Genomic DNA, 20782 nt, shown 5'->3' with positions numbered 1-20782 from the left:
AGCTCTCTGCAGGACAGAAGTAATTAAATGGCGGCCGTAGACGGGACGAAAATCGGCCAATATTTTTTTTACCGCTGGTGGTAACGTCGGCCTATTGAATGACCGATTTTTTGTTTTTTTTGTTTTTTTTTTTAAATGGCCAGTTTTCGACCCATCTATGGCCTGCATTAGTCCTCATGCACACGGGATGTTTTTACAGCGGCTGTTTTTGGCGTTTGAGGTTTTTTTTCTGCAGTCAGTAAACCCCCCAGCATGTTCTCCTATGTGTCCATACACACACAGACTGGAATCAAAACCCAGAACTAGTGGGCTTCTAGAGGAGGTTTTTATCTGTATAAACACACTTTATTCTATTCTAATCTATTCTATTTTTTTCTGTTTAATTCTATTCGTTTATTTTTTTTATTCTATTCATTTCTTTTCTATTCTATTCTCTCTGTCTCTTTCTCTGTCGCAGGAAGCCTGGGCAAGTGACCTTGGTAAAGTGAGAGATTATCTATGCAGTTATCTCCGAGACACAGACAGCGAGATGTCCGAGTTGGTGCTGCAACTGGACGAGGTGAGATACGGCACGCCGGCCTCCGACTGATACAAGGACACTGATTGGTTCAGACGCATAGTATGAATAAATGTATTCTACGGGGATGCTGGTAACACGGGTGTCAAACTGGCAGCCCTCCAGCTGTTGCCAAACTACAAGTCCCATGAGGCATTGCAAGAGTGACCGTTGCAAGCATGACTCCTAAAGATGATTATTATTATTATTATTATTATACAGTATTTATAAAGCGCCGATAGTTCGCTCAGCGCTGTACATTACAAAGGGGGACAGAACATGTGACAGAACAATACCAATACAATGCAAAACATGAGGGGATTGAGGGCCCTGCTCCTTGGAGCTTACAATCTAGGAGGGAGGGGATGGTGGCACAGGAGGAGATAGCTGTGGGGGATGGAGTGGTAGGAAGAGTGGAGGAGGTCAGCAGGTTAGCAGGGGGTGGGGTAGGCTTCCCTGAAGAGATGGGTTTTCAGGGTGCGCCTAAAGGAGAGGAGAGTAGGTGATAATCTGATGGGTTGGGGCAGGGAGTTCCAGAGGATGGGTGACACCCTGGAGAAGTCCTGGAGGCGGGCATGGGAGGAGGAGACCAGGGAACTAGAGAGAAGGAGGTCTTGTGAGGAGCGGAGTGTGCGTGATGGGACTTGTAGTTTCACAACAGCTGGAGGGCCGCCAGTCTGACACCTCTTTGTATTGGCTGCCTCTGCCCAGCACAAATCAGACCGGCAGTGAGAGATTCTGCTCTGCGCTCATCTGTGTTGCACACGAAGGACCCTTTCACACGGCGTTCCATATGTCCGTTTACAGAAGAAAAACGGACACTCATGTATTTCTATGGACTAGCGGATGTAAACGGATGATCATGATTACTGTCTGCATCTGTTAACATCTGTTATTTTGAATGGAAGAAAACCTTATTTTTTTTAATGAAAAACGGATGTAAACGGATGAAAAACCGATGTAAACAGACGAAAAACAGATGTAGATGGATGGAAAAACTGATTTAAACTGATGAAAAACGGATGTAAACAGATGATACATTTATGTAAACTGATGAAAAACTGATGTAAACTGATGATAAATTTATGTAAACTGATGAAAAACGGATGTAAATGGATGAAAAACGGACGTAAACAGGATGAAACATTGATGTAAACTTATGAAAAATTGATGTGAACTGATGAAAAATGGATGTAAACAGAAGAAAAACTGATGTAAACTGATGAAAAATTTATGTAAACTGATGAAAAACTGATGTAAACTGATGAAAAATTTATGTAAACTGATGAAAAATGGATGAAAAACGGATGTAAACAGATGAAACATTGATGTAAACTGATGAAAAACAGATGAAAACTGATGGAAAATGGATGTAAACAGATGACAAATGGATGTAAACGGATGAAAATGGATGTAAACAGATGAAAAACTGATGAAAAGCGGATGTAAACTGATGAAAAGCGGATGTAAACTGATGAAAAACTGACGTAAACTGATGAAAAATTGATGTAAATGGATGAAAACTGATAAAAACGGATGAAAATTTGATGTAAACTGATGAAAAACTGATGTAAATTGATGTAAACTGATGAAAAACTAATGTAAACTGATAAAAAAATTTATGTAAATGTATGAAAAATGGATATAAACAGATGAAAAATTGCTGTAAACAGATGAAAACTTGATGTAAACTGATGAAAAGCGGATGTAAACTGATGAAAAATTGATGAAAACGAATGAAAAATGTATGAAAAATTAATGTAAACTGATGAAAAATTCATGAAAACGGATGAAAAATTGATGGAAAACTGACATAAACTGATAAAAAATTAATGTAAACTGACGAAAAATTGATGTGAACTGATCTTTTTTTTTCTTGGAAAAAACGTGGCTGAATTGGTGAAAGAACCAGAACGCCCTTGTGGAAGGACCCGTTTGATAGTCTAACACATTCCAGACTCTGGAAGGGTTGGTTTTTAGTTAGCTTTAAGGAAGGAGGAGCTTGTGGTTCCAACAAACCAGGTGACAAGGAGCTGCAGTTGTCAGTAGCGGGGTGACAGTTGTGTGAGAACGATAAGAGAGTGCCAGATGTAACGGGTCACACGTGACTATCGGGCTTCTCTCTCTTTACAATGGACTGGTCATCAAAATATTGGCACAGAGCAACATAAAATAGGTTGCCATTGTTATTTTCAATCAAAAGGAACTTCCTTGTGTGAATGAAGTTCTGACATCATCATCTGAGATCACATGGGCCCTAGCTAGTAGGACATTGTGAGTGTTTCACGCCATCAGAGACTGCAGGTGTCTGGTTGTGTGCTGTTCCCCCTGGTGGTGACCCATGTCTCTCTGGTTGGGTGCAGTGCCTTCTGGTGGTGACCCTTGTCTTTCTGGTTGGGTGCAGTATCCATGGCCTCTGGTTGGGTGGAATGTCCCCTGGTGGTGACCCATGTCTGTCTGGGTGCAGTGACCCCTGGTGGTGACCATGTCCTCTGGTTGAGTACGGTATTTTCTGGTGCTTACCATGTCCTCTGGTTGAGTATGGTGTCCCCTGGTGGTGACCATGTCCTCTGGTTGGTTGCAGTGCCCCCTGGTGGTTACCATGTCCTCTGGTTGGGTGCAGTGCCCCCTGGTGGTGACCATGTCCTCTGCTTGGATGCAGTGACTCCTGGTGGTGAGCATGTCCTCTGCTTGGGTAGGCATCCCCTGGTGGTGACACGTGTCTTGCTGGTAGGGTGCAGTGTCCCTTGGAGGTGACCATTGTCCCCTTGTGATAAACGTATCCTCTAGTTGGGTGCAGTGACCCCTGGTGGTGACCATGCCCTCTGGTTGGGTACATTGCCCCCTGGTGATGAACCATGTCCTCTAGTTGGGTACAGTGTCCCCTGGTGATGAACTATGTCCTCTAGTTGGGTACAGTGTCCCCTGGTGGTGACCCATGTCTCTCTGGTTGGGTGCAGTGTCCCCTGGTGGTGACCCATGTCTCTCTGGTTGGGTACAGTGTCCCCTGGTGGTGACCCGTGTCTCTCTGGTTGGGTACAATGTCCCCTGGTGGTGACTCATGTCTTTTGCTCTCCTCAGTTCCTGATTTACCTCTTCTCCAAAGAAAATGGGATTGTGGACTCTCGGTGTGACGTGGTGATCCCGGAAGAGATGAACTACCCGCTGTCCCAGTACTGGATCTCCTCCTCCCATAACACGTAAGATCCAAACCTTGACAATGACTGTTCTACTCCACCTGCCACATCTACAGATATTCTGGTCTCCTGGAGTTCAGCTTAAGCAACTGTGATGGGTTGTAAGCAGGCTGTAGATTTCACCTGGGGGGAGGGGGTGGGGGCAGGAGCAAGCTATCAGTTATAGGCTGGTCTACTCCCAGATCCCACCCCCACTTAGTCTGATACTGACGCAGTTGTGTTTCTATAGCAACGTCATGTGACCACCCTTCTTATACCATGCTCCAATCCTATCTCTCTGATGTGATGAGGCTTTTCCTACCCTTTACAGATGAAGGGTGTATAGTTTAGCTCCTCAGGGGAGTGGCCAATCACTGACTTTCATGCTAGGCCAGTATTTGCATAAAACATTCTGAATAAATAGGTTTTCATCATTATTTTCAATCAAAAGGAACTTCCTCATGTGACTGAAGTTCTGACATAGACCACATGGGCCCTAGCTAGTAGGAGCATTGTGAGTGTTTTACACCATCAGAGACTGCAGGTGTCTATCTGGTTATGTGCTGTTCCCCCAGATCCCATCCCCACTTAGTCTGATACCGACGCAGTTGTGTTTCTATAGCAACGTCATGTGACCACCCATTCTAATACCATGCTCCAATCCTGTCTCTCCGATGTGATGAGACTTCTCCTACCCTTTACACATGAAGGGTGTATAGTTTAGCTCCTCGGGGGAGTGGCCAGTCACTGACTTTCATGCTAGGTCAGTATTTGCATAAAACATTCAGAAATGCTAATTGCCCTGCAGGATGTCGAATTACCACACACAGCGACTTTACAAACTTTAAAGTTCACTTGCAACATTCTTGTTATTTTGTAACCAATGAAATTCTTGGAGATGAAATGTAGACGTTCAGGAAGTAGGCGGACCTTCTGCTGTTTTCACTCCCCACCCCCTGTACCTTCTAACGAATTTAAAATTGATTCATTTTGGTAACGTTGTTGCTGAGCATTTCCTCTGTGTCATGTGCCCATAACTCCGCCCCCTTCCCTGCAGGTACCTGACCGGGGACCAGTTTTCCAGCGAATCCTCTCTCGAGGCGTACGCTCGCTGTCTCCGCTTGGGCTGTCGCTGCATCGAGTGTGAGTAACCGGAGATCAGAAATTATTTGATTTAGAAAAAAAAACTTGTACACCTCATTGGACGTTATCTAAAGATGAAACTCCTCCTCAGGGGTGGACTGACAACTCATGAGGCCCCCGGACAATAGGGGATCATGGGGCCCCTGTGTCCTTGCCCAAACTCAAAAAAGCCTATGAAAAAGGTACCAGGGGCATCTCATGGGGCCCCCTACTGACCCCGGGTCCTCAGGCAGTGTCCGAGTTTCCAAATGGTCAGTCCGCCCCTGCTCCTCCTTTAAATAAATAACTCCACCCAAAATGGCTGTTCTGGGGAGATATCTTGGTAAATCCAGGTTCCTTGAGTTCTCCCGTCTGCTCTCTTGCTGCAGCAATCCTCCGGTTGGATTTTTAGTTCATTCCATAGAGAATGAGGCTGGAGGAATGGGAACACCCAAATGTCCGATCCTGGAAAGGAGCAGAGGTGGACACAATAGGAGGGAGGTCTTTCCGGTGGAAGGCCAGGAGATATCAGAGGCCAGGGAAGACGTGGCCTACAAGACTCCGCCTAGAACTAAAGTCTTTAAGAAGGACCTGACTTTTTGTTGAACAGAATTTTAGTCAATCCACTGCTGACCTCCATTTGGAAATGTTCTTTGCCTGATTGGTTTGGTGGCTTCCAAATCACTGACCTGGAACATGGTGCCGGAGTAGGTCCATCTGGAGTTCTGATCTCGCCCATTAGGGTGTGGTTCCCGGTCACTGGTTCTTCTGGAGCAACTTCCGGGCGACTAGCAATTTTATAAAGAAGGTCATCAATGGTTGGATCCAGGGGTGGACTGACAACTCATGGGGCCCCCGGGCAATAGGGGATCATGGGGCCCCTGTGTCCTTGCCCAAACTCAAAAAAGTCTATGAAAAAGGTACCAGGGGCATCTCATGGGGCCCTCTACTGACCCCGGGCCCTCGGGCAGTGCCTGAGTTTCCAAATGGTCAGTCCGCCCCTGGTTGGATCCATATTGTTGTAGCGCAGATTCCCCTCGCAGGCGGGTTTATGGATGGCAGGGGGAGGAATGTAACTCTCTTCTCTCTCTTGATTGGACAGTGGATTGCTGGGATGGGCCAGATGACCTGCCAATCATCTACCATGGACACACGCTGACCTCGAAGATCAAATTCCTGGATGTTCTCTACACTATCAAGGAGAACGCCTTCATCACCTCCGAGTAAGGAGACGTCGTCTCTGTACATGTACAGTATCTCTGACCAGAGGAGCTTACACTCTAATGTCCCCTCCCCCACAGTCACATCAGTCTCTGCACCAGAGGAGCTTACACTCTAATGTCCCCTCCCCCCCCCCACAGTCACATCAGTCTCTGTACCAGAGGAGCTTACACTCTAATGTCCCCTCCCCCCACAGTCCCATCAGTCTCTGTACCAGAGGAGCTTACACTCTAATGTCCCCTCCCCCACAGTCACATCAGTCTCTGTACCAGAGGAGCTTACACTCTAATGTCCCCTCCCCCCACAGTCACATCAGTCTCTGTACCAGAGGAGCTTACACTCTAATGTCCCCTCCCCCACAGTCCCATCAGTCTCTGTACCAGAGGAGCTTACACTCTAATGTCCCCTCCCCCCACAGTCACATCAGTCTCTGTACCAGAGGAGCTTACACTCTAATGTCCCCTCCCCCACAGTCACATCAGTCTCTGTACCAGAGGAGCTTACACTCTAATGTCCCCTCCCCCCACAGTCACATCAGTCTCTGTACCAGAGGAGCTTACACTCTAATGTCCCCTCCCCCACAGTCCCATCAGTCTCTGCACCAGAGGAGCTTACACTCTAATGTCCCCTCCCCCTCACACTATTAATGTCCCTTGGTATAACTCCTCCCAGGTACCCGGTCATCCTGTCCATAGAAGATCACTGCAGTGTCATGCAGCAGAGGAATATGGCCTATTACTTCAAGAAGGTGTTCGGGGAGATGCTGCTGACCAAGCCGGTGGACATCAATGCCGATGAGCTGCCGTCCCCCAACCAGCTGAGGAGGAAGGTTCTCATCAAGGTAAATCGGTCCCCAGTGCGGGGGGGTCGATGGATCGACTTCTGATTCTTCTGTCACCAATGTAAGCGGCAGCATTAGTGGATGCAGCGAGACACAGCGCCCCCTCCAGGAAATATCTGTACTGGGACTAGGACCAGAAATATGGAACAGCATTTAGGGTGGAGCTCATTTAGAGGGGATCATATAGGGTGGAGTATTTAGGGTGGAGCTCATTTAGGGGGGAGGGGGATCATATAAGGTGGAGCTCATTTAGGGGGGATCATATAGGGTGGAGTATTTAGGGTGGAGCTCATTTAGGGGGAGGGGGATCATATAAAGTGGAGCATTTAGGGTGGAACTCATTTAGGGGGGTTCATATAATGTGGAGCATTTAGGGGGGATCATAGAAGGTGGAGCTTTTAGGGTGGAGCTCATTTAGGGGGATCATATAGGGTGGAGCTTATTTAGGGGAGATCATATAGGGTGGAGTATTTAGGGTGGAGCTCATTTAGGGGGGATCAGATAAGGTGGAGCATTTAGGGTGGAGCTCATTTAGGGGGGAGGGGGATCATATAAGGTGGAGCTCATTTAGGGGGGTCATTTAGGGGGGAGGGGGATCATATAAGGTAGAGCATTTAGGGTGGAGATCATTTACGGAGGATCATATAAGGTGGAGCTCATTTATGGGGGATCATATAGGGTGGGGTATTTAGGGTGGAGCTCATTTAGGGGGGATCATATAAGGTGGAGCATTTAGGGTGGAACTCATTTAGGGGGGATCATATAGGGTAGAGCTTATTTAAGGGGGATCATATAGGGTGGAGCTCATTTAGGGGGGGATCATTTAGGGGGGATCAGATAAGGTGGAGTATTTAGGGTGGAGCCCATTTAGGGGAGATCATATAGGGTGGAGTATTTAGGGTGGAGCTCATTTAGGGGGGGATCAGATATGGTGGAGCATTTAGGGTGGAGCTCTCCTTTGGATCGGATCTGATCTCCCTCCTCTTTTCTCAGCACAAGAAGTTGGTGGAAGGGAATCTGTATGAGGAAGTCTCCACAGCCAGCTACTCCGAGAATGACATCAGCAACTCCATCAAGAATGGAATCCTGTACCTGGAGGACCCCATCGACCACGTATGTGACCCTCAGCGGAGGCATTGTACTGTGCCGGGGATAGAATGATACACTATGTTTGTTCATATGTGGGGGGTCTGTATACATCACATGTGGGGGGTCTGTATACATCACATGTGGGGGGTCTGTATACATCACATGTGGGGGTCTGTATACATCACATGTGGGGGGTCTGTATACATCACATGGAGGGGTCTGTATACATCACATGGAGGGGTCTGTATATATCACATGGAGGGGTCTGTATACATCACATGTGTGGGATCTGTATACATCACGTGGAGGGGTCTGTATACATCACATGTGTGGGATCTGTATACATCACATGTGGGGGGTCTGTATACATCACATGTGGGGGATCTGTATACATCACATGTGGGGGATCTGTATACATCACATGGAGGGGTCTGTATACATCACATGTGGGGGGTCTGTATACATCACATGTGGGGGTCTGTATACATCATATGGAGGGGTCTGTATACATCACATGTGGGGGGTCTGTATACATCACATGTGGGGGTCTGTATACATCACATGTGGGGGGTCTGTATACATCACATGGAGGGGTCTGTATATATCACATGTGGGGGGGTCTATATACATCACGTGTAAGGGGTCTGTATACATCGGTTGTGGGGGGTCTATATACATTACATGTGGGGGAGGTCTGTATACATCACATGTGGGGGTCTATATACATCATATGTGGGGGAGGTCTGTATACATCACGTGAAGGGGATCTGTATACATCACATGTAGAGGGTCTGTATACATCACATGTGGGGGAGGTCTGTATACATCACATGTGGGGAGGGTCTGTATACATCACGTGGAGGGGGGTCCGTATGCATCACATGGAGGGGGTCCGTATATATCACGTGGAGGGGTCTGTATACATCACATGGAGGATGTCTGTACACATCACGTGGAGGGGGTCCGTATATATCACGTGGAGGGGGTCCGTATATATCACGTGGAGGGGTCCGTATACATCACATGGAGGATGTCTGTACACATCACGTGGAGGGGGTCCGTATATATCACGTGGAGGGGGTCCATATATATCACGTGGAGGGGTCTGTATACATCACATGGAGGATGTCTGTACACATCACGTGGAGGGGGTCCGTATACATCACGTGGAGGGGGTCCGTATACATCACGTGGAGGGGGGTCCGTGTATATCACATGGAGGAGGTCTGTATACATCACGTAGAGGGGGTCCGTGTACATTACGTGGAGGGGGTCCATATACAGAGATTTTACCAAGCTTTATGGCAGATTTCTATCTTTTGTTGCTGTGAATAAATAGCTGTTTGTTTTCCCGTGTCCTGTGCAGACGGATTCTGAATGGGAGGGTCGGGTTCATTACAATCACCTGGTGCAGTCTCAGTGTTCCGATGAGAAAAGCGGCGGGGTCTGCATCCCTTTAGAATTAGCGAAGCCTTAGGAAGTCTCTTACCAAAACTGCCATTCCTATTACAGGGGATACCTAAAATCTGGCTTTGATCTTAGCGCAGACTTCTGGTAAAATCACTGAACCGATCACACAAGCAGGAAAGGACATTCCCGGGGGGGGGGGGGGGGGGGCGCTCCGCATACTGACTGTGTACGCAATCCTCCAGGCTGCCATATTGCGTTGATTTTTACAGACATTTTTTTTTTCTTTGAACCTTCTAAAAGCTTCTTATTGTTCATGTCTGCAGACTTGGAGTCCGCACTACTTTGTCCTGACCAGCAACAAGATCTACTACTCCGAGGAGACGTCCCCGTACCAGTCCAACGAGGATGAGGAGGAGACCGAGCCAAAAGAGGTGAGAGCGCAGGAGGAGATAGACGTACAGTTGTGTTCAATATAATAGCAGTGTGATGAAAAAAGTGAATAAAGCTGAAAATCCTTCTAATCCTTTTATTTCCATCCACACAAATGCATTGGGAACACGACACATTCTATTCCAAATCACAACAGGAAGAAAAATACATCAAATTTGTGTTGTTCCTCTAAAAAAAATGGAAGAAAAGTGAATATTAGACGGTTCAAAAAATGGCCGTGTTTGTATTCTTCTTTACAAACTCAAACATTCACTATATAAACTGAGAAATGTTTGAAGATTTTGCTTTCCTTTGAATGACTTCATGAATATTTGGTTGTAGTCGCACTGTTTCTGAGAACTGCTGTACATCTGTGTTGCATGGAGTCCCCCAACTTCTGGCCCCTGTGATCAGGTATTCCAGCCCAGGATGATTGGACCACATTCCACAGTTCTTCTCTATTTCTTGGTTTGGCCTCAGAAACGGCATTTTTGATGTCACCCCACAAGTTTTCTATTGGATGAAGATCCGGGGATTGGGCTGGCCACTCCATAACGTCCATCTTGTTGGTCTGGAACCAAGATGTTGCACGTTTACTGGTGTGTTTGGGGTCGCTGTCTTGTTGGAACCCCCATTTCAAGGGCATTTCCTCTTCAGCATAAGGCAGCATGACCTCTTCAAGTATTCTGATGGATTCAAACTGATCCATGATCCCTGGTATGCGATAAATAGGCCCAACACCGTAGTATGAGAAACATCCCCATATCATGATGCTTGCACCACCATGCTTCACGGTCTTCACAGTGTACTGTGGCTTGAATTCAGTGTTTGGGGGTCGTCTGACAAACTGTCTCCGCCCACTAGACCCAAAAAGAACCATCTTACTTTCATCAGTCCACAAAATGTTGCACCATTTCTCTTTAGGCCGGTCAATGTGCTCTTTGGCAGATTGTAACCTCTTCAGCACACATCTTTTTCCCAACAGTGGGACTTTGCGGGGACTTCTTGCAGATAGCTTGGCTTCACATCGGCGTCTTCTAATTGTAACAGTCCTCACAGGGAACTTCACACCTTCTTTCATCTTCCTGGAGCTGATTGTTGGCTGAGTCCGCCCCATTTTGGCTATTCTTCTATCCATTCCAATGGTAGTTTTTCGCTTTCTTCCGCGTCTTTCAGGTTTTGGTGGCCATTTTAAAGCATTTGCCATCATTTTAGCTGAGCAGCCGATCATTTTCTGCACTTCTTTATATGTTTTCCCCTCCAATCAACTTTTTAATCAAGGTACGCTGTTCTTCTGAACAATGTCTGGAACGACCCATTTTCCTCAGAATTTCAGAGAGAAATGCACTGTAACCAGCATGTCCAACATTTGCTGCCTTCCTTCCTTAAATAAGGGCAATCATTGCCACCTGTTTATCAAAGAATGAATGACCTCACTAATAGAACTCCACACTGCTATTATTTTGAACACGACCCTCAATGAGTGATTCAATGACACAGAATCAGCAGCATGCATGTCATGACTGTTGGGTCTGTTGGATTTCTATGACTCTACTAAACCTGCTAGGAAATTATTTGCCATGTAGAATTATCATCTCTACCAAAAACAGTGATTGATCCGGTTAGTGATGTCTGACGGCTAGTATTTTGAACACAACTCTATAGATTGGGTTTTTGGGGGAAAATCTGATTTTTTGTGGACACCTTTTTGGTTGGATTAGAAGGCCTACAGGTTCCTTTGCTTTGGTTCCACCATTGCCGGCCAACCAGGATTGCGGCTGGCTGGATAAAATCTATTCGTGGGTCAAATGTGGCTCCTGGATCATAGTTTGGAGACCCCTGCTCTGGAGGAAGACAAAACAAAATCCCCCACCCACCCCCCCATGGGTAGACCTCTACATGTGGTGGTGACTATCAGGGGCGGACTGACAACTCATGGGGCCCCCGGGCAATAGGGGATCATGGGGCCCCTGTGTTCTCACCCACACTCAAACCACACCCAAAAAAGCCTATGAAAGGTACCAGGGGCATCTCATGGGGCCCCCTACTGCCCAAATGGTCAGTCCGCCCCTGGTGACTATCATTTCAAGTCTATCTGTGAAGACAGTAGTCCCCATATTTTAGAGTACATATTTGATACTATATTTCTTGGATGGTTTCAACATTTTTTTTTAATGTTAATTTACATAGTTAGTCTGGCTGAAAAAAAGACAAACGTCCATCCAGTTCAACCATTAAAAAAAAAAAAAAAGTTATAATCCTATACCCACAGCTGATCCAGAGGAAGGCAGAATTTGTTGATTGATCCGTGTTTCCTTCGAGGATAGAAGTGATTGGTTGGTTCCACATCTTAAATTAATATACACTATATTGCCCCAAGTATTGGGCCGCCGGCCTTCCCACACACATGACCTTTAATGGCCCCCCAGTCTTAGTCGATAGGGTTCAATATTGAGTTGGCCCCGCCCTTTCCACACACATGACCTTTAATGGCCCCTCCCAGTCTTAGTCCGTAGGGTTCAATATTGAGTTGGCCCCGCCCTTTCCACACACATGACCTTTAATGGCCCCCCAGTCTTAGTCCGTAGGGTTCAATATTGAGTTGGCCCCGCCCTTTCCACACACATGACCTTTAATGGCCCCCCAGTCTTAGTCCGTAGGGTTCAATATTGAGTTGGCCCCGCCCTTTCCACACACATGACCTTTAATGACCCCTCAGTCTTAGTCCGTAGGGTTCACTATTGAGTTGACCCCGCCCTTTCCACACACATGACCTTTAATGGTCTCCCAGTCTTAGTCCATAGGGTTCAATATTGAGTTGGCCCTGCCCTTTCCACACACATGACCTTTAATGGACCCTCCCAGTCTTAGTCCATAGAGTTCAATATTGAGTTGGCCCCGCCCTTTCCACACACATGACCTTTAATGGCCCCCCAGTCTTAGTTCGTGGGGTTCAATATTGAGTTGGCCCCGCCCTTTCCACACACATGACCTTTAATGGCCCCCCAGTCTTAGTCCGTAGGGTTCAATATTGAGTTGGCCCCGCCCTTTGCAGCTATAACAGCTTCAGCTCTTCTGGGAAGGCCGTCCACAATGTTTAGGAGGGTGTCTATGGGAAGGTTGGACCATTCTTCCAGAAGCACATTTGTCAGGTCAGGCACTGATGTCGGGGGAGGAGGCCTCATGATGTAACAGGGAGGGAACTAAGGATATTCATGTAAGCGGGGGGCGGGGGCCTATGATGTGAAGGGGGAGGGACTGAGGACACGATGCAAAGGGGGGTCTGTGATGTGAAGGGGGGGGCGTCTGTGATGTGAAGGGGGGGGTCTGTGATGTGAAGGAGGGGGTCTGTGATGTGAACGGGGGTCTGTGATGTGAACGGGGGAGGGACTGAGGACACGATGCAAAGGGGGGTCTGTGATGTGAAGGGGGGGCGTCTGTGATGTGAAGGGGGGGGTCTGTGATGTGAAGGGGGGGTCTATGATGTGAAGGGGGGGGTCTGTGATGTGATAGGGGGTCTGTGATGTGAAGGGGTGGGTCTGTGATGTGAAGGGGTGGGTCTGTGATGTGAAGGGGGGGGGGCTGTGATGTGATGGGGGTCTGTGATGGGGGTCTGTGATGTGAAGGGGGGTTTGTGATGTGAAGGGGGGTCTGTGATGTGAAGGGGGGGTCTGTGATGTGAAGGGGGGGTCTGTGATGTGATGGGGGGTCTGTGATGTGAAGGGGGGGTCTGTGTTGTAAAGGGGGGTCTGTGATGTGAAGGGGGGGTCTGTGATGTGAAGGGGGGTCTGTGATGTGATGGGGGTCTGTGATGTGAAGGGGGGGTCTGTGATGTGAAGGGGGGGTCTGTGATGTGAAGGGGGGGGGGTCTGTGATGTGATGGGGGGTCTGTGATGTGAAGGGGGGTCTGTGATGTGATGGGGGGTCTGTGATGTGAAGGGGGTCTGTGATGTGATGAGGGTCTGTGATGTGAAGGGGGGGGTCTGTGATGTGATGGGGGTCTGTGATGTGAAGGGGGGGTCTGTGATGTGAAGGGGGGGGTCTGTGATGTGATGGGGGTCTGTGATGTCAAGGGGGGTTTGTGATACAAAAGGGAGGGAACTTGTGAAGGATGAACACTCATGTGAACGAATGTCAGGGGGCTGTGATATGAAGGACTGGAGGGTGTGATAAATAGGGGGTATTGAGGACAATAATGCAAAGGGGGGGCTGTGGTATAATTGGGGGGACAATGATGGGAAGGGGGAACTGAGGATATTAATGTAAGAAGGGGGGGGGACTGTGATGTGAAGGGTGAAGGGGAAGCGGAGGACATTGATGTGAAGGATCTGAGTCGTAGCACAAACATGATATTGGGACCGTACCCCCTAATGCCTCGTTCACACTTGCTGCAGTCTTTGCCACGACTCTGAAAAGCGCTCTGCGGTGAATAGTGGGTTGTTGACAGGCAGCTGGAAAGTGATATGTCGCCTACTCCTACTGTTTGATCTACAAAGGGGGGATTATGATAGGGACTCTGATGTAAGGGCAGACTCTGATTTAAGGGTGGACTCTGATGTAAAAGGGGACTTTGATAGGGACCCTGATGAAAGGGGGACCTTTGATAGGGAACCAGATGTAAGGGGGTGCATTGATGGAGACACTAATGTAAGGTAATGTAATCACCGCTGGGCACTTTACTTTTTGTGCTATAAGCAAAAAAAGTGCAAAAAATTTTAAAAAAAAAAAAGTTTCTTTGTTTCTATTATAAAATTTTTCAAACAGGTAATTTTTCTCATTCACTGATGTGCGTTGATGAGGCTGCACTGATGGGCACTGATAGGCAGCACTGATTGGCACTGATAGGCAGCACTGATAGGCAGCACTGATGGGCACTGATAGGCAGCACTGATGGGCACTGATAGGCAGCACTAATGAGGTGTCACGGATAGGCGGCACTGATAGGTGGCACTGACTGGCATCACTACTGGGCACTGGCACTGCTAGGCATTGACTGGCGCAACTGCTGGGCACTGACTGGCACAACCACTGGGCACTGACTGGTGGCACTGACTGGCAGCACTGATGGGCACAGGTAGGTGGCACTTCTGAGCACAGGTGTGTGGCACTGCTAGGCACTGGTGGGTGGCACTGCTGGGTACAGGTGGGCGGAACTGGTGGGTGGCACTGCTGGGCACCGATCATCAGGGCACTGATCATTAGTGCCCTGATGATCGGTGCCGATCCCCGCTCTGACAACTGCCGGTTCTCAGCAGTACTTTCCTCGCGCTCTGACAGAGTGAGGAAAGTGCAGCCGAGAACCGGCAATTGCATTTCCCGGTGATCAGCGTGTCATTGGACATGGCAGATCACGTGGTAAAAGGCTTTTAACACATCACGTGATCAGCTGTGTCCGTAGGACAGAGTGATCACGGAGATCGCCGGGTGCGCGCCCCCAGACGCCCTCCCAGAACTGTCCGGCCGCAGTGAAGTCGTCATTCGGCTATCTGCGGTCGGCAACTGGATAATGATTCTTTTTCTTCCCTGCAGGAGATAAATAATAACGAGCTGCACTTCAGCAAGAAATGGTTCCACGGGAAGCTGGGCGGAGGGCGTGACGGACGGCAGATCGCTGAGAAGTTGCTGCATGAGTACTGCACCGAGACCGGAGGAAAAGATGGGACCTTCCTAGTGCGGGAGAGCGAGACCTTTGTGGGGGACTACACCCTGTCCTTCTGGTGAGACCTAAAAACGATACAAAGTATCAAGAAATGTAGACATGTAGACTTCTGTCACATACTGTCCAATGGGGCTGGTTCTCAATTTATTGATCCCCGAAAATCAGCCCCATCTACAATACATGACAGGAGCCCCCCCCCGTGTCTACATTTCCTGAGACTTTTGTTATTTGTACTCCAAATGACAAACAATCGTCAAAAGTGGTTCCATCAAACGAATATCACCGACACCGAGAAGGAAAGTTCTGATCAATAAAAAGACAATTTCCGCAGATACTGCCCAGCCATATATCCGTTGGTGGTGGCAGATTTTTTATCGATCCTTTGTTATCGACAGATATCAACAGATTTGGTGCTTTTTGTGTATAACTCTGGTTTGGAACGGATGCCGAATTATAATTGGAACTTGATGTACTTTGTTGTCAGTTCTTGGAGTTCATAAAGGAACACGGGAGCTCAGAGACTGCCGCCTACAGGAGTATTTGGACAATAGCAAACAAAAAAAAAAAATCGTGGCACGGCCTGGTATAACCACGTGTGCGCCCAGCATGCCACGGTTTTGTGGTAAAGCAGTACCCAGAGCAAGAACAATATATTTGAAATGTATTTTTACATAATATTTTTCAGATATTCTGTAATAAAAACACATTTCAACATGCAGTATGTGTGTGCGTATATATATATATATATATTATGTTGAAATGTGTTTTTATTACAAAATATATGAGAAATATTATGTAAAAATACATTTCAAATATACTGTATGTCTTTAAAAATACAAATCTAAATTTTTGGAATGCAATTTTACAAATATATGTAAAAGTATATGTTAAAATGACTTTTTCATATGTTAAAAAAAATCTGAGGAATGTATTTAAAAAATATATAATTTTAAAAATATATTTTTTAAAAACATATTCTTCAGATATTTTTTAACATACAAAAAATTCATCTTGATATATATTTGTCATATATTTTGTAATAAAAATGCATTTCAACATGCAGTGTGTGTATATGTATGTGTATATATATATATATATATATATATATATAAAAAAAAAATTTTTATATATTGAATACGGCCAAAATTTTTGCCTTTCCAATATATGTCAATATATTTGGGAAGAGTATTTTAAAAATATATTTCAAGTATATTTTTCTTCCACGTGGGTTTTGACCCCAATTAAGGCGGTCAGATGTGCTTTTTGGTCATCTAGGAGACCATCCTCTCAAGAGATATCTCCCCCCCAGCAGCTCTCCGCTTCTGGCCATATGCTGTGGAATAGGGACTCCCAACGTGCCTCCAATATTTATATGATGTTCGGTACGGGTTATCCTTACGCAGGACTATTGCCGGACCACTCAGATAAACCATACAAGTAAAATACCTTCTAACTGCAGTATTTATTAAATGAGCAGAAAATGTAAAAATACAAACCATCTTGCACTCACACGGTATCGGGCCTGAAAACCCGGCACCAGTATTTGCGGCCTGTGTAAACCCAAGATGGCCAACAAGCGTTCCACACCTCCTGCTCACTAAGCCTGGACATTCCCGGAACCCGGAAAGGGACTTTGTGATGCTTCAAAGAGGAGTGAGACCTCAATGAACTCCCGAGAAATGGATTTTACATTTCCCTCTTTTCTGGACCCTACAGTTCCGCCATATTTTTTTTTTTGCCTGATTTGGATCTTCTGGGATGGTTGGGAATTTGGAGGATTTATTGCCGGATGAGCCTCTATCTATAGAGCTGTCAACCATTTGCAAACTGGTGTTTTCTGATACAAGTAAAGTTCTTGCACCTTGCTGGAATGCCTGGCTGGTCGATGTTCCCACTATGGATGGAGATGATCGGGATGGGAGGTATCATACAGTGAAAATGTTTGCATTGGACATATCTAACCCCCCGCTAGGTGGACAAAAGTCTTTCCATCCCAAGACTCGGGATGTTGGCACTCTAATTCCTCTCAAGGCCAAGTTCATCCATGTTTTATGAGATTGCTTGGCCATCCAGCAGTATTGGCTTGAGGATGGGCACAGTTTTAAGTTGGTCACAACGATACATATACAACCTTCGAGTGAAATCTGCCTCCTGGGTTGGGTTGACTCCCTCACTCCCACAAATTTGCACTTCACTTACCTTGTTATTTTTTTATGCTAGAAAGCGTATTATTCTCTCTGTGATAAAAAAAATAAACCCCACACCACCCTTCTTGGAGGCCTTGAAAGGGTTTAATAAAGCCTTACCTTTTTACAAGGCCACATATGCTAGCAGAGGGGTACCAGCTATGGTGGTGGCGGGGGTGGGGGAGGGGGTTCATGCTATGTCCACTGTGTCTGACTAGATTATTAGGTTGTTGTTGGTGTTGCATTTTTTGGTTTTGTTTACTGGGCTCTGTGTTGGTCTATGGTCTGATTGGCTGTACACTCACCGGCCGCTTTATGAGGTCCACCTGTTCAATTGTTCGGTAACGCAAATTGCTAATCAGCCAATCACATGGCAGCGACTCAATGCATTTAGGCATCTAGACGTGGTGAAGACTGTTACGGGAGTCACTTTGGGTGGGGTGCCCATGGAACCCAGCTCACTTTGGAGAGGTGGGGAGACCCCTGTCTCAGCTCCCCATATCCCTCTTATGTGTAAGTCACCCTGTGCCTGTTAGGGGTACAGGGTGATCTGTCCTAATATTGGGGTGGGGGGTTGTGGATTGTTTAATGCCATGTGGTTGCATCCCATTATTCTATTGTGTGTCTGGCTTGGGAACAAACTATTATGGGATGTATGTGTTTATGTGTATTAGCTTAGTGGGGGGTGTCTCCAGCAACCCTCCCTCCTGGTGGGACTGTCTGTTGGTGTATTTCTTGTTACTAAATGTAGATTGCCCCACCCTGTGTCATTATGCAGGAAGGGGGGGTTGTTCCCCTGAGTGTATATATCTTGTATCTGTGTTAAAATAAACTAGTCTACCTCCTGGTTTACTTCAAGACTGGTGTCTGCTAGTCTCGTGTGGTCGGCTGTGGCGTCTGTTGTCGGTGTTTGGTGTTTGGGAAATGGTATTATAACGGAAGTACCCAAGCGCAGTCAGGGTTGGTTCCATTTCAAAGACGACTTGCTGAAGTTCAAAACGAGCATCAGAATGGGGAAGAAAGGGGATTTAAGTGACTTTGAACCTGGCATGGTTGTTGGTGCCAGACGGGCTAGTCTGAGTATTTCAAAATCTGCTGATCTCCTGGGATTTTCCCACACAATCATCTCTAGGGTTTACAGAGAATGGTCCGAAAAAGAGAAAATATCCGGAAAGTGGCAGTTGTGTGGAGGAAAATGCCTTGTTGGTGTCAGAGGAGAATGGGCAGACTGGTTCCAGATGATAGAAAGGCGACAGTAACTCCAATAACCACTTCTTACACCCAAGGTATGCAGAATACCATCTCTGAATGCACAACACGTCCAGCCTTGAAGCAGATGGGCTACAGCAGCAGAAGACCACACCGGGTGCCACTCCTGTCAGCTAAGAACAGGAAACAGAGGCTACAATTCACACAGGATCACCAAAATTGGACAATAGAAGATTGGAAGAATGTTGCCTGGTCTGATGAGTCTGGATTTCAGCTGTGACATTCAGATGGTAGGGTCAGAGTTTGGTGTAAACAACATGGAAGCATCCTGCCTTGTATCAACGGTTCAGACTGGTGGTGGTGGTGTCATGGTGTGGAGGATCCATCCTGCCTTGTAGCAACGTTTCAGGCTGGTGGTGGTGGTGTTATGGTGTGGTGGATCCATGCTGCCTTGTATCAATGGTTCAGGCTGGTGGTGGTGGTGTCATGGTGTGGTGGATCCATCCTGCCTTGTATCAATGGTTCAGGCTGGTGGTGGTGGTGTCATGGTGTGGTGGATCCATGCTGCCTTGTATCAATGGTTCAGGCTGGTGGTGGTGGTGTCATGGTGTGGTGGATTCATGCTGCCTTGTATCAATGGTTCAGGCTGGTGGTGGCGGTGTCATGGTGTGGTGGATCCATCCTGCCTTGTATCAATGGTTCAGGCTGGTGGTGGTGGTGTCATGGTGTGGTGGATCCATGCTGCCTTGTATCAATGGTTCAGGCTGGTGGTGGTGGTGTTATGGTGTGGTGGATCCATGCTGCCTTGTATCAACGGTTCAGGCTGGTGGTGGTGGTGTCATGGTGTGGAGGATCCATCCTGCCTTGTATCAACAGTTCATGCTGGTGGTGGTGTCATGGTGTGGTGGATCCATCCTGCCTTGTATCAGTGGTTCATGCTGGTGGTGGTGGTGTCATGGTGTGGAGGATGCATCCTGCCTTGTATCAACGGTTCAGGCTGGTGCTGGTGTCATGGTGTGGTAGATCCATCCTGCCTTGTATCAACGGCTCAGGCTGGTGGTGGTAGTGTCATGGTGTGGTGGATCCATCCTGCCTTGTATCAACGGCTCAGGCTGGCGGTGGTGGTGTCATGGTGTGGTGGATACATCCTGCCTTGTATCAATGGTTCAGGCTGGTGGTGTATATTAGTGGGGTAGTTGTTTATGGTAGCATCACTATCCAACTATGGTGGATTGGTAACGTCTTGAATCATGTATCCTACGTCTATACCATATAGTGACAAACATGAATTATTTGTTTTACAAGATCCTTGTCGTCCTGGCTGCTGGTGCTGGAGCATTGTATTGTCTGTATACTATTGTCATGGTTTGTGACTTATATCTGCACTTTTTCTCTGTTTGGAATAGCAATGAAAAGAATTGAAAAAAAAATGGATTTTACGATTAGTACAAAAATTCCACTTTTCTTTAACGTCTGTCCATGTGGATGTCCAAAAACAGTGTAAGGGGTGGGCAGCAGGCTTACCAAAAAATACAAAAGAACTGGGGCCTGCCTGCAGCTTCAGGAGCCACCTGAAAGACGTTCGGGTAGTTGTCACCAGATGAAGCCTTAACATCCACCTGGCAGAACAGCCATTTTCATCCAGGGTTCCATGGAAACGTAAGAATCCTACCTGGAAGATCTTTGGGTAGTTGTCACCAGATGAAGCCTTAACATCCACCTGGTAGAACAGCCATTTTCATCCAGGGTTCCATGGAAACGTAAGAATCCTGCCTGGAAGACCTTTGGGTAGTTGTCACTAGATGAAGCCTTAACATCCACCTGGTAGAACAGGCATTTTCATCCAGGGTTCCATGGAACCGTAAGAATCCTGCCTGGAAGACC

General features: G+C 46.9%; 1 protein-coding gene across 2 annotated transcripts in view; it reads left to right on the top strand.

Moving 5' to 3' along the window:
* LOC149436174 (1-phosphatidylinositol 4,5-bisphosphate phosphodiesterase gamma-1-like) overlaps positions 1 to 20782 on the top strand; it is a 145160-nt gene that overhangs the window by 70928 nt on the left and 53450 nt on the right. For both annotated transcript variants that reach the window (XR_016308326.1, XM_089661932.1), the window contains exons 9-16: positions 458 to 559; positions 3638 to 3756; positions 4790 to 4875; positions 5957 to 6077; positions 6748 to 6916; positions 7910 to 8029; positions 9739 to 9846; positions 15374 to 15561. Coding sequence is in view for 1 of the 2 variants with exons in the window: in XM_089661932.1 (XP_089518058.1) it covers positions 458 to 559; positions 3638 to 3756; positions 4790 to 4875; positions 5957 to 6077; positions 6748 to 6916; positions 7910 to 8029; positions 9739 to 9846; positions 15374 to 15561 (1013 nt within the window). In the remaining variant the exon portion in view is untranslated. The remainder of the gene's footprint in view (positions 1 to 457; positions 560 to 3637; positions 3757 to 4789; positions 4876 to 5956; positions 6078 to 6747; positions 6917 to 7909; positions 8030 to 9738; positions 9847 to 15373; positions 15562 to 20782) is intronic.

This window comes from Staurois parvus, unplaced genomic scaffold (genome assembly GCF_062004578.1).
Source record: "Staurois parvus isolate SC_StPar_1 unplaced genomic scaffold, SC_StPar_1.0 ptg001410l, whole genome shotgun sequence".
Lineage (NCBI taxonomy): Eukaryota > Metazoa > Chordata > Amphibia > Anura > Ranidae > Staurois > Staurois parvus.
The sequence above is the reverse complement of the archived record's forward strand: the minus strand, read 5'-3'. Positions and strand labels throughout refer to the sequence as shown.